Source organism: Gymnodraco acuticeps, unplaced genomic scaffold (genome assembly GCF_902827175.1).
Source record: "Gymnodraco acuticeps unplaced genomic scaffold, fGymAcu1.1, whole genome shotgun sequence".
Lineage (NCBI taxonomy): Eukaryota > Metazoa > Chordata > Actinopteri > Perciformes > Bathydraconidae > Gymnodraco > Gymnodraco acuticeps.
This window is the reverse complement of record NW_022991219.1, coordinates 2560026-2578432: the sequence shown is the minus strand read 5'-3', so window position 1 is coordinate 2578432 and position 18407 is coordinate 2560026. Positions and strand designations below refer to the sequence as shown.

The following is an 18407-nucleotide window of genomic DNA, read 5'->3' as shown; positions in this document are numbered from 1 at the left end:
AGTCAACAATACTTTCAAACCATGTGCACAAGTTTATGTTGGGGCAAAAGCAACTGACTGAATCATGTTAATCCTGAAGCTTCCTTCTGGCTAATGGAGGTAATCAGCAGAAGTGACATCACCTGGAAATAAAACCGGCAGCGTCTGTCTGAGGAGGGTTTACCTTTCTGCTCGGGTAAGGCACTTGACACATCATTGTTTTCCATGGTAAAAAGGTCAAATGTTTTAATCCTGTGCACACCACTTACAATTATATTTGATTAACATTTGCTCTGTCTTGATGCTCTTTTGTGAATTGGCATGAAGATGGCTTCCAGGTTTGGCCAGAAGAGAGTTGGAAGACACTCAGGTAAAACGATCACACATGCTGGAAACACATTAAATCCACACAACCACTTACAGCTCTCTGTCCCCTTCCCCCTGGCTTGTCTTTTGTACCACAGACTCCTTTCTGCTCAGGGACCCCAGCCCTCAGAAGGAGCTCTCTCCCAGTGACTCCTGGTGGGCGGACAGGGAGGAGCACAGAGAGCACGGAGACTCCCTCGGGGTGGGTAAATAATGAAGTGAATTAAATATAGGATATCGTTTTTGTCTTTACTCAATTCTCAAATCAGCAATTATCCATTCAAAACGATATAACTATTGTCCCATTTGTGGAACAGTGTGTGGCAATAACAGTTCATAGTAACACACCTGCACACAAGAATAAAATAAAGAAACACTCCTTAGAAAATGTCTCTTTCTTTATACAGTATTTCAACAGGGCATCTCAAAAGCTTGCTGGGTTTGTTATGACAAGTGAAATCATCCTTAATGAAAAGATGATTGGATTGCTTGCTCTTTTTTGGCACATAATTTTGACTATGTAAACAAATGACACCATTTGTTGTCCTTTGGGAAATATCAGATAGAGAGAATACATGAATTATGCACGTGTTGTTAGATGGAAATATTCAGTTTTATTGCATGTTTTAAATATTTTCCACAAAATATGCATTTGTTTTATTCTGCGGGGAAATCTACCTTGAAGGAGCAACTAAAGGAGATGTCTGAGCATGTTGCCAGACTGCAGGACACACTGAGATATGAACGGGCCAAGGTATGTAGTATGTGTGACAGATCTGTGACTACCTGAATACATTTTAAACATCTCTCCCTTCACAAAATAATCTCTAACTTGTCGCCAGTGCACTCGTCTGCAGCTGCGGGGTAACCAGCAGGAGGGCGAGCTGAAGCGCAGAGAGCAGCACACCAACCGACTGAAGGAGCGAATGTCTCAGCTCACTGAACGACACCGAGAGAAGGGACCCTGTGAGGCTCAATCTGTCCTGTATCAGCTAAATCCACACAATATTCATCCATGTTTTCTTAAACCACAAAACATTTCCCATATTGCCTTGTTCTCTATAGCCATAGAGGTGTTGAACATTCCCCCTGGAGGTCGAGGCAAAAGAGAACCGCCAATCAAATCATTAAGGTCCACTGCAAAGTAAGATATCACTCTCTGATTTATAGATGTAGCCCTTCAAATGTGTTCTCCACCTCCTTTCTAACCCTTTCTCTCTCTCCCTCTCTCCATCTTGTAGACGAGAAGAGGCCACACTGCATCTGATGTTGGAGCGCAGAGAAGCCGAGCTCAGGGAGGCCATGAAGCTGCGCCACAGCCTCACAACTTTACTTCATGGGCTCAGAGTCGACATGGAGCATGTGAGAGAAAGACGAAAGCCTTTAACTAAGACAGTAACTAGCATTAGTCCTTCTGCCAAAAATAAATCTGACAAAATATAAGTGGATCTGAAAAGGATGATTTATTTTGTATAGTTACTTTGCTGTCGTGCAACTCTCAATTGAATCGAATGGTCTTCCTCAGCAGACACTTTGTATGTTAAATATATACAGAAAAGTGATGAAAGGACAAATGCCCTGCAGTGATATGATAAAGAGTACCATGTTGCTGTACCTTAGTTGAAGGAGAAAATAGTTTGTTTTGGGAGTTAAAGCAGAGTTTGCTGAATACAAGGTTCAATCACTCAAAGTGTATTTATATAGCCCAATATCACCAAGTTTACATTTGTCTCGGGACAGTTTGTACAGAATATGAATACGAAACCTTCTGTCCTAAGACCCTCACATCGGACAAGGAAAAACTTCCAAAGAAACCCCACAGCCAATGGGGAGAGCAACAGGCGACGGATCCCCCTACCAGGACGGTCAGACGTGCTATAGATGTTGTGTGTGAATTAAAAAAAGATAATACATTTACAACATAGGTAGTAGATCATCAAAAGCCCCAGAACAGCTTCTAAAACGATCTTGTGTTGACATTATTTTGTTGATCTTGGAAGTGATTATGCTGGAAAGTAAGATACATATTCAACATAAAACCAGTCTAACCTTGTTTTTAAAGAGCCTGTCTGACGTGCTGGATGTTCAGGATGATTCCCAGACTGAAGACAAAAGGCTAGACGAGGCTGAGGGAGCGCTGGGGGACCATGTAACAGGAGGAGTGGTTCGGAGTTGGAGGCAGGTGCAGAGCAGACTGGCTGAATTCTCTTCTGAAGGTAAACTGCCGGATTTAGCAATCTTTTAAAGTTGTGACTTCCAAAATGAAAAAAAGTATTATTAAGCTGTCTATTTTGGGGTTATTTCTGTGTATTAGTTGACATATTTTAACTTATTCACGAGTAGTGTCTATCACTTAATTGTGTTTAGGCCACACTAGTGTTGGTACCGACCATGAGGAGCTCTTGGCTCGACTAGATTGTGAACTAAAGGAGAGTCAACAGCTTGTAAGAATTCAACAGCAGCTGCTACAGGTGTGGTTCAAACACGTTTTCATATGACCTTTTGCTAGTGTCAGACTTTGTAATGCTACCTTTTTGTCTGCAGGACAGCTTTGCTTCCCCTGTCGTCTCTGAACTGGCTGATTCCTACTTTTTGGAAGAGTGGGAGCGTCTTCAGATGCGCTGGGCAGAGCTCGATCATCAGAGGCGGACTTTTGACAGGGAGAGGAAGTCCTTCACTGAAGCTGCCATCCGACTAAGCCATGAGGTGGGAGGAGAATTTGCAAATGTACCTCAACAGGCTTTATAATCTGTACAGTACACAACACCCTCTGTCCTTACATACTTTATGCGGACGGGGGAAACAGGATGGTTCTATTTCGTCCCTACTGACCGCCAGAGGCGGTGCTTTCAGCACTGGATATGTCCATCGCGCGCATGCGCAGCTCGAGTACCAATACCAACAAAGTCACCTGTGACCCACGTGACACCGGCTATATCAGCCGGTGTCGTCAGAGGATCTGTTCCTTTAATCTTCTCGCTGCGCGAGGGTACCGTGGCTACATGTTTGTAGCCTACAGCGTTCAGGTTTGAACGTTTGATCTGAGGGATTTCTTTGCAAGCAGCTGGCCGCGTGCAGCTTCGTGACTGACAGTCGGAGCTACGGGTCGTTAACGCGTCCTCCAGGAGCTGTGGCCGGCTGTGCGCTGTGCAGAGCCTCGACAGACAGGTTGGTGTCAGCTTGTTGCTGGTGATGGCTGTGTCCCCGCACCCTCTCCCAGCCAAGTTGTCCTGATTGCTGTCTTATTTTTTGTTTGGCTTAGACTTTCTGGTGACGACAGTGTTCCCGCTTCCTCTCCCATAAAGTTGCCCTTATGCTCTTTTGAAAGTTCTGCTTGTGGCGTTGTGCCCGAGCTATCATTAGCATTTGAGTCCCAGCTTTGGCTGTGTCCCTCATTCAATTTAACCCGTTTTTCGTTTAGATGCAGAGAGTAAGGTAAGTACTTTCTTTTTCTTAGAAGCTATTATCTGGTCTTAACATTTGTGTTCTGACTTGGTCGCTTGATTGTTAGCAGCAGCCGCTTGGCTAACACCTTGCTGTTAAGCTTAACTATTAACTCATAACTGTTAGCTCCCGGTAACATAGGGTTTGATTGCAGTAGCGCTAGATCGTTGTATTACTGCTCCTAGTACTAGACTCCTAGCACTAGGATGATATGCAGAGAACATCTTCACTGCAGGTGCTGTGTGCTCCGCATGTGCGGTTACTACTGTAACCATGGCCTACGGTTCTATGCGGGCTGTTCTCTTTCTTAGAAGCTAATTATCTGGTCTTAACATTGTGTTCTGACTTGGTTGCTTGATTGTTAGCAGCAGCCGCTTGGCTAACACCTTGCATGTACTGTTAAGCTTCATTATTTAACTCAGCGGTAAACGCATGGTATGGTTGCAGTAGCGCTATATCGTTGTATTTACTGCTCCTAGTACTAGACTCCTAGTACTAGACTCCTAGCACTAGGACGATATGCAGAGAACAATCTTCACTGTGTGCTGTGTGCTCTGCATGTATGGCCATTAAGGAGGATTTTATCCTCCCAATATTATATTATCTAGTGGGCAGCCGTTTGGCTGACACTTTTAGGCACCGGCCACAGTTACTACTGTAACTAAGGTTTTAAGCCGTAAGTCCTAGCCATAGTTACTACTGTAACTACGGTTCCAAGCCGTGCAAGTACTGGCCATAGTCAATACCGTAAACGGCTCTATGCTGTGTAAGTACTGGTCATAGTTACTACTGTAACTACGGTTCCAAGCCATGTAAGTACTGGCCATAGTTACTACTGTAACTACGGTTATATGCCGTGTGAGCACTGGCCATGGTTACTGCTGTAACTACAGCTCTGTGCTGTTCTCTTCTTTCGAAGCTAGTTATCTGGTCTTAAACATGTGTGTTATTTGACTTGATATCGCTTGATCGTTAGCAGCAGCTGCTCGGCTAACGTCTTGCGTGTACTGTTAAGCTTCTTTATTTTACCCAGCTAGGTGAAGGCAGTGCTCTCGCTCCCGCTCCTGGTAGACGCTGAACTGCCGTGTTTATTAATCCAGCCAGGTGAAGGCAGTGCTCTCGCTCCCGCTCCCTCTGCCGGTAACATGGGTGTAATTACATCCCTCTTTCTGTTCGGCGAGTAGCAGCAACGCTCTACTCTTTCCATTAAGCAGGTAGTTGGTGAAGGCTGTGTTCCAGCACCCGCTCCCGGCTACGCTGCATCTGGCTACCTACGGAGTGGCTCATTCATGTAGCGCCTGTATGGCTTCTTTTGAGCCATTGAGAAATGTGAGCATCTGAGGGAGGTTCTCACGGTAAACGCCTGCATGAGCTGTAGCTGCATGCCTCGGGCGCTCAGAGTGGCTAGAATCACTGAGGTGGAACGTCTGGCAGCAGCCAACAGACACCTCTCCTTGTCACATCCTCCTCCAGATCAATTTGGCCGTTCCCGGCGACTTGAGGGAGCGATGGCTATGTGTGCTCCCCCCAATAGAAGGACTAGAAAAGCTGTCCTCTAAAGTGGATCGGCTAGCTGCTGATAGGGGCATGATGAAGTCGCCTCTTGGTCCTTCAGCCTGGGCCCGGTGTAGGGGCCTTCGGTTGACGCCCCTCCTTCGGTTGGCGCACCTCCTTCAGCTGGCGCACCTCCTTCGGTTGGCGCACCTCCTTCGGCTGACGCACCTCCTTCTGTTGATGCACCTCTGTATGAGGAGGCCTTGTCGCTGGTACAGACTCGTCGCCAGGTTTTGCTGGCCCAGTCACCACTAACGGAGGCATGTAGGAGAGTCCTCCGTAGCGTACCAGTCGAGCCAGGGGAGCTGTTTAGGACCCTAGGTGCCCTGGAGGCACTGGAGCGTGCCGCCCAAGCTAGGCAGACCAGGCAGCAGCTCTCGGGTCTTCACAGACCTGTGCCCACTCCCAGCAGGCCCAGGGGCCGCTCTAGCAGCCGCACTCAGCCGCCGGATTACAGGGGTGGTCTGCAGAGGTCTTAGCGGCGCGACCCAATGACTTTCGTGCCCCAGGTCGCCCGCCTTCCAGACGGCCTCGTGCCCCAGTGCCCCCCCGGTCGTCGGCTGCTTTCCCAGCAGCAGCTCAGTTACTGGGCGGTCTGTACTTCAGTCCCTTGGGTGGTTTTCACCTTAACCCAGGGGTACGGACCGCAGCTCCGGCCCCTAGCCTTCGGCTGGGTCTAATTGACAGTCCGGCAGGGGCCCTAGCTCTGGCCCAAGAGTTGTCCGTCCTTCTGTCCAAGGACGCAATCAAGCCAGTAAGACCCTCTGCTTAGCCCAGGGGGTTCTACTCGGCGTACTTTCTCGTGAGCAAGAAAGTCGGCGGATTTCGCCCGATCTTGGACCTCAGAGGAATCGACAGATTCCTGAAGGTGCTGCCATTCTATATGCTGACCACTGCATATGCACAGGTGGAGTGGTTCTCAACCGTGGACTTGAGGGATGCCTACTTCCACGTGGGCCGGGCAAGATGGTGCCTTATATTCAGTTCCTCCGGCCCTTGGGCAGACTGGCAGCTGCCTCGGCCGCTGGGCCCTTAGGCCCGCTGTCGTTGCGCCCCATGCAGATGTGGCTGAACAGCCTTCACTTGGACGCCAAGTGGCACAGGCACAGGGAAGTCAGGGTGTCGCAGCATTGCCTCCACTCTCTGTCACGCTGGACGGGCAGGGCCTATCTCCTAGTGGGTGTGCCCATGGGCGCCATCCCATCCCGCCAGGAGACCATCACCATAGGTGCATGTCTCTCAGGGTGGGGTGCAGTGCGGCAGGGCAGGACCGTTCATGGTCAGCGGTCTGCCCAGGAGAGTGCGCGCCAGGTCAACATGCTAGAGCTTCGGGCTGTGCAGCTTGCACTCACGCACTTCCTACCCCAACTGGGGAGCAAGAATGTGTGTGTTCCTTGGGGACAGCATGTACGTTGTTGCTTAGACAACAGTCCCTTCTAGATGGTGGACGTTCTCACTCCACTCTGAATTTATGTGGCTGCGATTTCTGCCCGACATGTTCGGGTCGACGGCGCCACGGCGGGGTGCCACAGGTCGGTGTCCCTCTTTATGAGAGGGGCTTTACGGCAGCGTCCCCCTAGCACCCCGAGGGCTCCGGCTTGGGACCTGCCTCTGCTGCCGGATGCCCTATCATCTCCTCCCTTCGAGACCCTGGCCCAGGTGGGGCTTAGGTGGCTGCCCACGAAGGCAGCATTTCTGCTTGCCATAGCCTCAGGGAAGCGAGTCGGGGAGTTGCATGTCCTCTCCATAAACAATACATGCCCGAGGTGGGACTCTCAGGCGTTGCCCTTTGGGCAAATGTGGCATTCCAGCCCGGGGTCCTTCCACAAACCCACTTCAATCAGCCTGCCCAGCTGGCACGCTTTGACATTCAGGAGTACGGCACGTCGAAGTTGCTGTGCCCTGGGGGTGCCCAAAGGGCGTATATCAAAGCTACTGCCTGTATACGGTAGTAGGAGCAACTCTTGATTTTGCCCTTGCGGCACTAAAGGAGGTTATGCCCTCTAACCAGTGGCTGCCCCACTGGGTTGTCGATACCATCTCACAGGCTTACGGGGCCAGTGGCCGCCCCTGCCATCAGGCTGAGATGCCACTCTACAAGGAGCCATCTCAACATCTTGGGCTGCCCTGAGGGTGGTGCCCCTGGAGACCATCTACGCCGCGGCGTCGTGGGTGTCTTCTGGCACATTCTCCAGTTGTCATCAGGTCAATGTCGCCACTCCCCATTCTTTGGGCGTGGTCCTTTTGCCGAGCTCCGCTGTTTCCAGTGGTGAGCAAGGGCTTGGATTCTTCATGACATTGTTGGTATAAGTCATCCAGTGCTGAAAGCACCGCCTCTGGCGGTCAGTAGGGACGAAATAGAACGATAGTTACGGCTGTAACTACGGTTCTATGAGTCCCGGATGACCGCCAGAGTTCCCTGTCACTCAGAATTCTTGTGTGCTCGCGAGAAGATTCTGGGAACAGATCCTCTGACGACACCGGCTGATATAGCCGGTGTCACGTGGGTCACAGGTGACTTTGTTGGTATTGGTACTCGAGCTGCGCATGCGCGCGATGGACATATCCAGTGCTGAAAGCACCGCCTCTGGCGGTCATCCGGGACTCATAGAACCGTAGTTACAGCCGTAACTATCGATCTCTCTCTCTGTCAAAATGTGCATTTTCAGTAGTAGTTTCAAACCAGTTGATTTCTTACACTAAGACAAAGACAAAATGTTCTGTTAAAATGTTTCTCTAATGCTAACTTTTAGTGAATTTAGAATAAATATGAATGTGTAATCTGGATGTTCAAATAGTTTTTTCATTATATCCCCAACATTTTTGCTAGTAGTGTCTTCCGGTAGCGGACAGTGCAAAAGCATTGCAACGGCCCAAAACACTCAATTAGGACAAACGCGCTGCAGAAAGCTAGCTAACGAAGCTAGCTAACGAAGCTAACCAATTCTTCAAATATACTGATAAAACACTTACAATAATGAAACAGACTACCGCAAATAATGACAGTTGGCCATCTTGTGTATGGTCCCAGCTGTGTGCATCACTTTTTATTGTCCCCATTGCGGCTTTGAGCTTCCTGCAGCGGGTTTTTTTGTTAGTGTTTTGCTGCATTTATTCAGCGTTTTTAGTAAATGCTGCGAGTTTCATCAAGTTGGTAAACTGGTTCTTCATTTGCATGTGTTTTGGCACGTTTGTGTTTTCATATTTGCATCGTTTTTTTTAACTGCACAGCGTTTTTCTGCTGATGGAAGTGTTTGGGCCGTTGTAGCTCCTTTGCACCTGTCGTCCACCGTAGTGTTTCGCCTTTTTTAAAAGCTGCTTTTTTCACTGTTTGTTTGTACAGCGCTGTGATTTTGAGCAACACAAGGCCTCTCTCCTGAAGCAGAAATATCTGTGTGAGCCACCTCGCTCAGGTAAAGGAGCTCCAACCAACAGTAGGGCAGAGGGCAGTGCTCTCAGTGAGTATACAGTTCAATTAAACTAAGTGATGTGTAATCACTAATGTGCTGTGGTGAAATAATAAAATAAAAAAACCCTGATGTGTAGTGGCTCCAGATTTCCGTAGCTTGGGGCCCACTGGCATATCTGGCTGTCTTCCCATTACTCCATCTCCGACCAAGTTGGGGACAGCCGCTCTTTATGGAGTCACGGTACACACCCCCAGCACTCCTGAGCTCTACTCCGCCCTCAATCTGTCCTACAACTGCAGGTTAGTCAAGTCCTGCATTGATAGCAATGGCATGAAGAGAGACAAAATACAATTGCAGAATAAACATAAAAAAACATTTTCAGTCATTTTCCCCCTTTTTTTTGTTCTTCTTTTCCTGTCTTCTCCCTCAGAACCAGCGATGATGACCACCAGTCGGAGACATGGGACGGCCGGGCAGACAGGATGGTGCACACACTCCAGATTCCTCCTACAGACTGGTCACTTGAATCTACTTTTGATGATAGGTGGTAATATATAAAAAAAAACATATTGTACCTTATTTCCAACTTTTAAAAAATAAATAAATAAAGGCTGATTATAATGTTATCCTGTGTTATTTTCTTCCACGGTGTAGTTTTAAAACAAATTAACTTTTTGGTTAATCCGTTTTCTCAAAGTGGTTAATTATGGTATTTTTGACTATGTTGGGCATTTCACATCGTTGTCGTACTATTCAGAGACACTTTTGGCTTGCATGTAAACAAATATTTACAGTATAATGTATAACATTTGTATTTGTCTCTCATGTGAATAAGTAAAAGTAGGCAGGTAGCCACTTGAAATATTTTACCAGCACCTCAAGGTCAATCACCATTACTGATTACCAGTGGCGGTTCTACGGGGAGGCACGGGGTGGCAGCTGCCACCTCAGAAAAAGGCCTTGCCACCCCAGCTGCCACCCCATTTGGCAGCTTTGTTTTGAAAGAAAAGTTGTGGCTCATCGGACATTTATGAGAGAAAATCTCTAATGTCCGAGTGCAAGTGAATGCAGCACAAGACGCGAGCCTTGTAAGTTAACCCCGGCCCTGGCGCGAGCGTGGGAATGGCTTAGCCCCACCATGAAAAATGATGTTAAAGTAAGCAAAATAAAGTCCGCCAACTCGCGCGGAGTAAATTGCACAGACAGCAGTTAGTAAGATTGATTCCAGTAGCCACTTGTCTGGAAATACCGAAGACTAGAAACGGTTTTGAAAACTTTTGTCACGTAGTGATCGTCTTCACAATAGAACATCTTTGATAATGTCTTCTGGCCAATCAGAATCAAGATAAAGGCGTGGTGTTGTTGCAGGAAGTCCCGACGGAGAATAATTTTGCTGTAGTACATCTCTATATACATCGATACAACATTAAATAAGACCCCACGGTTTGATGATTGATAGGTGTTGTGGGCTGTCTTTCATTTTGACACACAGAACAATGGGGGCTATCCACAATGTAAAGTAATTCACACAGCCTCTTCCCTCTTCTCTCTGTGAGTAGCAGCAGGTTCAGCTTTCAGAACAAAGTAACAAAAAACTAAAATGGCATTCATTTTTTTAAATATGTCGTGTAGTAATAGATTTATTTATTTTTCTTCTCAAGAGAGTACCAGAATGTGTATTTTATGTTAGTATTTCAAAAAATCTCCTGGGGGAGAATCTCCTCAGACCCCCCTGCAGGGGTTGGGTTTTCAGCATGTCAACTCTTTCACTTGTGGGGAAATTGCAGGATTGGCTCCAGGTCGCCCTTTTGATTTACTACAAGACAAATGTGCCTTTTTATTTCATACAGTTGGATTGAGACAGGGAAATAATCTAAACCTCACGCGTGGCGTTTCACTGTCAAGGGGAGCGTGTATGTAATTACATTGCAAATACTGACTTGAGCCCCACCACTGCATGGGTAAGCCCTACCATAGATTACCCAACACAAATACTCTGGAGCCGCCACTGTTTGCGCTCGACAATGACAGAGAAGAGCCTGTCAAGTTTGGCTGTACTCAGCATTGAATCAAAACGCACCATAGCTTTAAATCTTAATAAGTTTGTGAGGCGTTTTGCTGATCAAGATGGTAATCGCCACATTCAGCTGTTATAGGCATGCCAACTTGATGCTCTGCTCACGGATGAGTCGATGAGAATAATAAACTGTTAAGATGATGACCTTACGTGTGTATAATATTTTTCTTCTTTGTGGGGGTCTGCCCCCAAAAACTGTTTCAAGTCCTGAGAAAGTCAAATAAGACGGTGTGTAAAACTTCACTGCCCAGCCAAAAAATTTTTACTGGATAATAACTGCAGCGATGTATATGTTTTAGCTGAATACACGTTTTTTAACCCTAATTGATGCAGTTAGTCACTTCTTTAATGTTTGTTCTTTCTGATGTAAAGTCAAGGTTGTAACTGTTTGCAATGAAGTTGTGGGGCGCTGAACTGTTCTGTTGATTCTTTTGATTTATGATAGTAATTACTTGTCTTTCAAATTTGAAGGAGGGTGAGCAAGCATCTTGAGGAACATTCATCATTAACTCTTCCAAAAAATATAGTTTATTTAATAATAACACTGAATATGTGAATCATAACAGTGATTGACAGCTGATAGGAATAATATGATTGTTAATATTATCATATTCATACAGACAAACATCGACGAGACAGTTAATTAATGTACTTATTGCAGCAGTCTGCATAGATTTGTACCCCTGCTGGTCTAAGAGTGAAACCAACTCATTCAGTTATTGTTCAGTTAAAATGCATTCAATTATGTCTGCCACCTTATATATTTATATGTAAGGCTTTACTGATGTGCCACAATAATGTCACCTAATGTTATTTAGTTAAAATATTAATATTGTGGCTTTCCAAGCTAACATTGTTGATATGACTGCGATTAAATCAGCATATACTTCTGCCAGGGGACGCCACCCCTGAAATTCTCCTGCCACTCTCTTGCCACCCCAGGAATATTTGTCTAGATCCGCCCCTGCTGATTACATTTGAAAAGATTAACATTTAAAGATTAAAGACTTGTTTTTTTAAATAGTGTTGTCGAAGTAACTAAGTTTTACAAACAAAACCCATGCTGGAGGCGGGCAGAATAGCATGACCAGTCAACGATGTTGTGCCGTAGATTGAAGCCTTGCCGTAGATTGAAGCCCTGTTCGCGGGGACGCGCAAACGTGACGTCATCGCCTGTATTGAGCGTTCGTCTAGTTTAATAAGCTTTTCTCTCTCTTTTGAATGATATATTTCCCATCAGATTAAACAGCAAACGGCTGAATAAATAATGTGCATACAATTGCGAGGAGGCTCGTTTTAAGGACACTTTTCAGATAGTCACAATCTTAGTATTGGAACAAACTTCCGTTTTTGAGTGCAGTCCCACTCTGTTATATTCCTCCTTCCTACAGAACAGACAATGACAGGATAATATGTCATTCGTCAGTATAGTCCTATTTCTTAAAACCTTCTCTGTTGTTTAAGTGTCTGATAACCACGAATAGTAAGCAATGATATAACAGTAATGATATCACATGATCATGTCAGACACTGTGTTATTTTCAAGCAAGCCTAAAAGATAATGTGTTCAAACTGGCTTTAATTGCTCGTTTGAATGTAATTTTCCTCTGTGGTTTCCTACTCAACACATATTTGTATTGTAATGCCACTCATATTTTATTTTGTATTGTATTTTAAGGTGACATTGAATGCTTTGAAAGGTGCCCTAAAATAAAGTGTATTATTGATCTTATATCTGTGCCTTCACACTATTAATGTTCCTTATTTCAGACTAGGTTCATCATGGTGTCCATAGGGAAGATCTGCACTGTTCTCTATAACATGTTCAGCAGAGCAGGTATTTCTCCTGCCAGATATGGCACCCCCCCTACAACTTTGTCCAGGACAGTCACAACTTCACCAAAATCACACTGGTGTTGCCTTTTCCCCTCTAGTTTATGCTCACCAAAGCATTTCACTCTGGGCCCAGCAGCTACAAAACTAAAGAGGGGCTTCCATATCCGGCAGAGCAGACTTTTATTTCTGAGGAAGATTAAGATCTTGTATTTGCATGCAGTCCAAGTCATTTCTGCGTTTCTGTGTAATATCTGAATACAATTACCCTTTTTCCTGGCAAATAAAAATCCCTGTTTTAATAAGTTCAAGTGTTTTGAATTCTTTCAACAGCGCACAAGTTCTTTATTACCAGATCAAGGTTCAGCAACCGTCTCCGGAGCCGCATGCGGCTCTTTAAGCCCTCTGCTTTGGCTCCCTTGACCTTAGACAAAAATAAAAAGGAAATTATATAGGCTACAAATATTTGTAGGAATATTTATATTTTGTTGCATGGTTGAAAAATGTTTTGTATCTTGTATTTTGAGGTGATACTGTGACACATCAATAATGCGTTATATCCTGATACGGTCCCGCACCAGCGCATTTTCTTGCAGGTGAATAACCTGACCCCCAGCTCGATGAGCGAACTATGGATAAATTAAAGAAAATAAAAGTATCTAAGGAAAACAGAGGATGTAATCCTGCGTAGACAGAGGTATATGCTTGCACGTGTGCTTTCACAGCTAACAATGCTGGCGTCCGATTGATAGAGAGAAGTTGTTAAAAGGTGCTTCAGCCTTTACGTAGGCATATTGGAGGAAAACCACGGAAGACAGCTGACGATCTATAGTCATAATTCAATCAGTTAACTATTTTTAGGGTGCAGATATGTTTTATTTATTTCAAAGTGGGCCCATTTTAATTGTATTTATGTTATTCAAATGTGCAGAGGACTGGACAAGTAGGCCTGTGTATACGTGTATACACCTGTGTACACTCATATTACGCCACTTCCATATTTATTTACGTTATACGTAAATCGTAATTTCACTTTTACCCATAAACACTTTAAAAGACGAGCCAGAAATTACATTATCAAGCAGCAGGCTAAATAATGTAATTCATTTCAGAGTAAAATTACAGGGGGCGCCTCAAAATCCGGCAGCTCTAGCACCTACACTGCCGGATATGGAACCCCTCTTTAGTTTTGTAGCTGCTGGGCCCAGAGTGAAATGCTTTGGTGAGCATAAACTAGAGGGGAACAGGCAACACCAGTGTGATTTTGGTGAAGTTGTGACTGTCCTGGACAAAGTTGTAGGGGGGGTGCCATATCTGGCAGGAGAAATACCTGCTCTGCTGAACATGTTATAGAGAACAGTGCAGATCTTCCCTATGGACACCATGATGAACCTAGTCTGAAATAAGGAACATTAATAGTGTGATATAGGCACAGATATAAGATCAATAATACACTTTATTTTAGGGCACCTTTCAAAGCATTCAATGTCACCTTAAAATACAATAAAAAATAAAATATGAGTGGCATTACAATACAAATATGTGTTGAGTAGGAAACCACAGAGGAAAATTACATTCAAAGGAGCAATTAAAGCGAGTGAAGCCAGTTTGAACACATTATCTTTTAGGCTTGCTTGAAAATAACACAGTGTCTGACATATGTTATATCATTACTGTCATATCATTGCTTACTATTCGTGGTTATCAGACACTTAAACAACAGAGAAGGTTTTAAGAAATAGGACTATACTGACAAATGACATATTATCCTGTCATTGTCTCTGTTCTGTAGGAAGGAGGAACATAGCAGAGTGGGACTGCACTCAAAAACGGAAGTTTGTTCCAATACGAAGATTGTGACTATCTGAAAAGTGTCCTTAAAACGAGCCTCCTCGCAATTGTATGCACATTATTTATTCAGCCGTTTGCTGTTTAATCTGATGGGAAATATATCATTCAAAAGAGAGAGAAAAGCTTGCCAGGGGTGGGGAACCTCTGGCCCCCGGGCCGTATACGGCCCGCGAGACCATTTGGTGTGGCCCTCGAGGTAATTTATAAACACACGCAAAAAAGATTTAAAAAATAATTAAACAAGTGAGTGCCTGTTTTTCCTGGCCACGGTCAGGGTCCTTGAACACAACACAAGCCTAAGGTGTCATCACGTGGTATATGTCTCATCTGACAGGGGTTTAGAGCTGACGGAGAGCACCAGAACGCAGCTCCGCTCCGGCACTTCCAAAAATTGCAGTACCCATAAGGAGCCGAACACATGCCGCAGTTTTTGCGTGGCTGTGTCTTTAGTTGTAAGCAGTGCTTGAATTGGAATGAAAAAGGTGCCAGTACTCTAAAATCAGCAACTTTTTCAAGTCAATTATATATATACAGCCCACAAACAAGAATTTGGCTACTATAATGCTGGTGGGTTTGTCTCTTTACTACTGTATATTTTAGAAAGGTTCACTGTACTTAACATTTTTTATGATAGGCAGCGGATATGGCTAAAGCTCAGTAAGGTCAATATTAACTGAAAATATAGCAATCAAAGTCTAGATCTTCTGCTGAAGACACATGAAGCAGAGACCTTTCAGGTGAGAGCCCCTCTGGTGGTGTTCAACATTAATGACAAGGAAACAAAGCTCTGGTCAGAAGCATTTTTTATAAAAAGCTTTAACAAAATTAAGTATTTCTGTACATTTTGAATGCAATCTAACTTTCCAACTCAGAAAACGAAAAACGAAAAAGTGCCAAAAGTCTTCTCACATGGCTGAGCTGCTTTGCAATATACTTCACCACTGAAGAATACAAATATGTATAAAGTAAACTATGATGCAATCTAACTTTCCAACTCAGAAAAATGATAAAGAGCATGAACAAAGAACATGTAAAAACAAATGCAAAATTTGCACAATCTAAAATGAGAAACTGTAACTGCAAGTAACAAAGTCTGAGCCATGGTAAAGAGTTACATTGAACACCAAGCTGATCAGATAACTCCCTGGTTGGTCTGAAGTCCTTCTATCTCCAGGATCTGTACAAATCGGCACATTATGCCAAAAGTCTTCTCACTGGGTGAGCTGCTTTGCAATATACTTCACATTGTTAGAAAAGGCTCCAGAAGGCCTTGGGGACATCAGTATCAGGGGCTGGAGCTGGACAGGCTCTTTCATCAGCACTTCTCCTTCCCTTTGCCAGCCAGGACCTCACATACTGTTCCGGATTGAACTGTCCTAGTGATGGTCCATTACATTTAATGAAAACCAGGCTGGACAGTCGGCTGACAGAGAGAGCATTCCTTTTTGCAGTAAGGATATCGTTCATGCAGCTGAATGCCCGCTCACACTCACTAGTGGAGACAGCGATGGTTCGGACTGCTTTCAGTAGAGGCTCCATGGCAGCAGGTGTACGGGATGCCCTGGTTTCCTTGTATTCGCGAAAGCCCTGAACAGTCTCTCTTCTGTCCACTTTCAGCACTTCGCACAAACGTAGCACCTCTACGTCCCCATACTGTACGTCTAACTCCTCTTCAGGCCAACTTCCAGGATGGATAACTTTCATGTCCTGGATTAGCTGATTGTCCCGGGCCTCCCGGCCATGTAATGGGATTTCCCTTGTGCTGACATGAGAGGAGGTTGTGGAAGTCATTCTGTGTCTCAGATTCTCTACCATACTGCGGAAAAACTGACCTGCATGAATCTGTACAAGCCTGCCATTCTCACGCAGGGCAACACCCTTGAAGGACTTCTCAGCTAGAGCTGTATGAACTGTAGTGTGGGCCAGGCATGGTGACCATGGATTCAAAAACTCGTATTTCTCGAGTTAAGAGCCTATCTGCTGTAGGCAGTGTCATCTCTCTTTTTTGGAGTTGCCGAGAGAGGTCGCTGAGCTCTGTGAGCGCATCGTACATCAGTCCCAGATTGCTGACAAACGTTGCAGATGTGAGCACATCATCCAGGCCGTTGTACTTTGCTCTGTCTCTGGAATCCCTGCTCGTGTCGTTTGCAGCATTTGTGAAGTGATCATGAAGCACTCGGTAGTTTTCCCAGACTGCTCTGACGCTCCTTTCACTTGAAGCCACCCAGCGGATGGACAACACACGCCCTATCACCAGGAGACGCTGTCCGACTGCTTGCGCACACTGCGCTAACTGCCTCTGATTTTTGGGGGAGGCATGGAACAAGGAATAGAGTTTGTCAAAAAAGATCTGGAAATGATTGAGCCCTGAGACCTCCTTGACCACATCCCCAACTGCCAGCTCTAGATGATGATTGGAGCAGTGCCACACAAACAGGCTTGGGAATTTACTACACAACTGGGTAGCAACGCCTGTTCTCTTCCCTAGCATGACTGAAGCCCCATCACATGCAAAATAAACGAAACACTGACCTAAAAAGTCCTCGTTAAAATCTCTTCCAAGACACTCCATTAACGCCTTTGTGATGTCATCAGCCGTTGTTCCATCCAACTCGATCAGCTCCCAAAAAAACGTTTCGGGCTCAGCATCAGCTAATGCTGAGCGTAGACACACAACAAGCACCGTTTTACCACTAATAGTGGTAGATTCATCGACCAAAACACAGAGTTTTCTTTGGTTTTCTGTAATGTCTTTTGCCATTTTTTTCTTCAGCTCATGAGCTATGTGGTCGATGATTTCGCCACAGGTTTTATTGGAGTGCAAAACCCTGCCCACGTTCAGCCCATTCAGTTTCTGTACATTGAAATCAATTGGCATGTCTGTGAATGGCCGGCTATGTTTGCCAATTTTATATGCCGTTCGAAAAACTCTGATAGTGGTGTCTAATTCAGATTTATGCATAGACTGCACTTGATGTTGAATAGTTTCACGTGAAGCAGATGTAAGGATGTCAGCAACTTTTACATGGGCTTGTGATTCTTTATGTTCTTTGATTTTTTTTCTCAGGCTAGCTTGTTGTTTGCCCTTGTCAACACCGAAATGAGACACTGCACACTCACCCCATTCAGTTGACAGTTTCAGTCCTTGTCCAGTGTGTATTCCCAAAGATTTGACATCTCTGCATATCCGACATCCTAGCTTCTTATCTTTAAGAAGGAGCCATGCATTGGTCTTGCAAAAAATATTGCACCTGGTCCGTTGTCCAGCAGTCAGGTGCATCGCTTTGCCCGGTGTTGGTGGTGGCAGTTGCGCCAGCAGCAGCTAACGTTAGAGGCTCTGGAGGAGGCGGCGGAGCTAGTGCTAATGCTAATGCACTAGAACTTGGAGCAGGAGGATCAACCAAAGAAAGCTCCCCATCAGACACAATTTCCAACACAGGCACAGCATTCTCTGTATTTGAAGTTTCTTCCGGCGACAACCGCTGTCTTTTTGCACTTTTATTAATCCACGCTAACATTTTAGAAATGCTAATTTGTGACGTGACTTGCTTTCCTTCTCTCGGGGGCGTGCCTGCTCTGTTCTATCACTCTACATAGCCACCCACTGGGTGGGAGTTGCACTGCATAAACACAACACACGTGCATCTAGGTATGTAAATTGTAAAGCATTAAAACATGGTTTTACTAACAGTTTTCAGTATGTTGTTACTTCGGCATTATTATTATTATTATTATTATTTTGAAACGTGTATTACTATCAAATCACGGTCAAATAGGTTAATTTTGACATAGTCGTTTCCACCACAGTATTTACATGGAGAAGATAAGCCCCGCCCCCTCTCCAGCACGTTCTGTTTGAATGACAGGAGTAAACAGCTGACAGCCGCTGTGAA

The 18407-nt window shown here is 45.0% G+C and overlaps 1 protein-coding gene across 1 annotated transcript; it reads left to right on the top strand.

The window, feature by feature from the left end:
- Window positions 1-88: 88 nt before the first annotated feature.
- Window positions 89-9378, top strand: si:ch211-286b5.4 (afadin- and alpha-actinin-binding protein). Its single transcript, XM_034239285.1, has 13 exons — window positions 89-175; window positions 307-349; window positions 444-547; window positions 1031-1099; window positions 1188-1311; window positions 1411-1489; window positions 1587-1707; window positions 2408-2561; window positions 2713-2816; window positions 2890-3051; window positions 8687-8801; window positions 8899-9052; window positions 9184-9378. The coding sequence occupies exons 2-13, from the start codon at window positions 307-309 to the stop codon at window positions 9302-9304; spliced, it is 1350 nt and encodes a 449-aa protein (XP_034095176.1). The 5' UTR covers window positions 89-175; the 3' UTR covers window positions 9305-9378.
- The last annotated feature ends 9029 nt before the right edge of the window (window positions 9379-18407 follow it).

What these genes read in the sequence shown, in the direction of transcription:
- si:ch211-286b5.4 (XM_034239285.1), top strand. Translation starts at nt 307, where the DNA reads ATGGCTTCCAGGTTTGGCCAGAAGAGAGTTGGAAGACACTCAG. An exon ending in GAGAGTTGGAAGACACTCAG is followed by an intron (nt 350 to 443) that starts GTAAAACGATCA and finishes TTTGTACCACAG; the next exon opens with ACTCCTTTCTGCTCAGGGAC. An exon ending in TCAGAGTCGACATGGAGCAT is followed by an intron (nt 1,708 to 2,407) that starts GTGAGAGAAAGA and finishes TTGTTTTTAAAG; the next exon opens with AGCCTGTCTGACGTGCTGGA.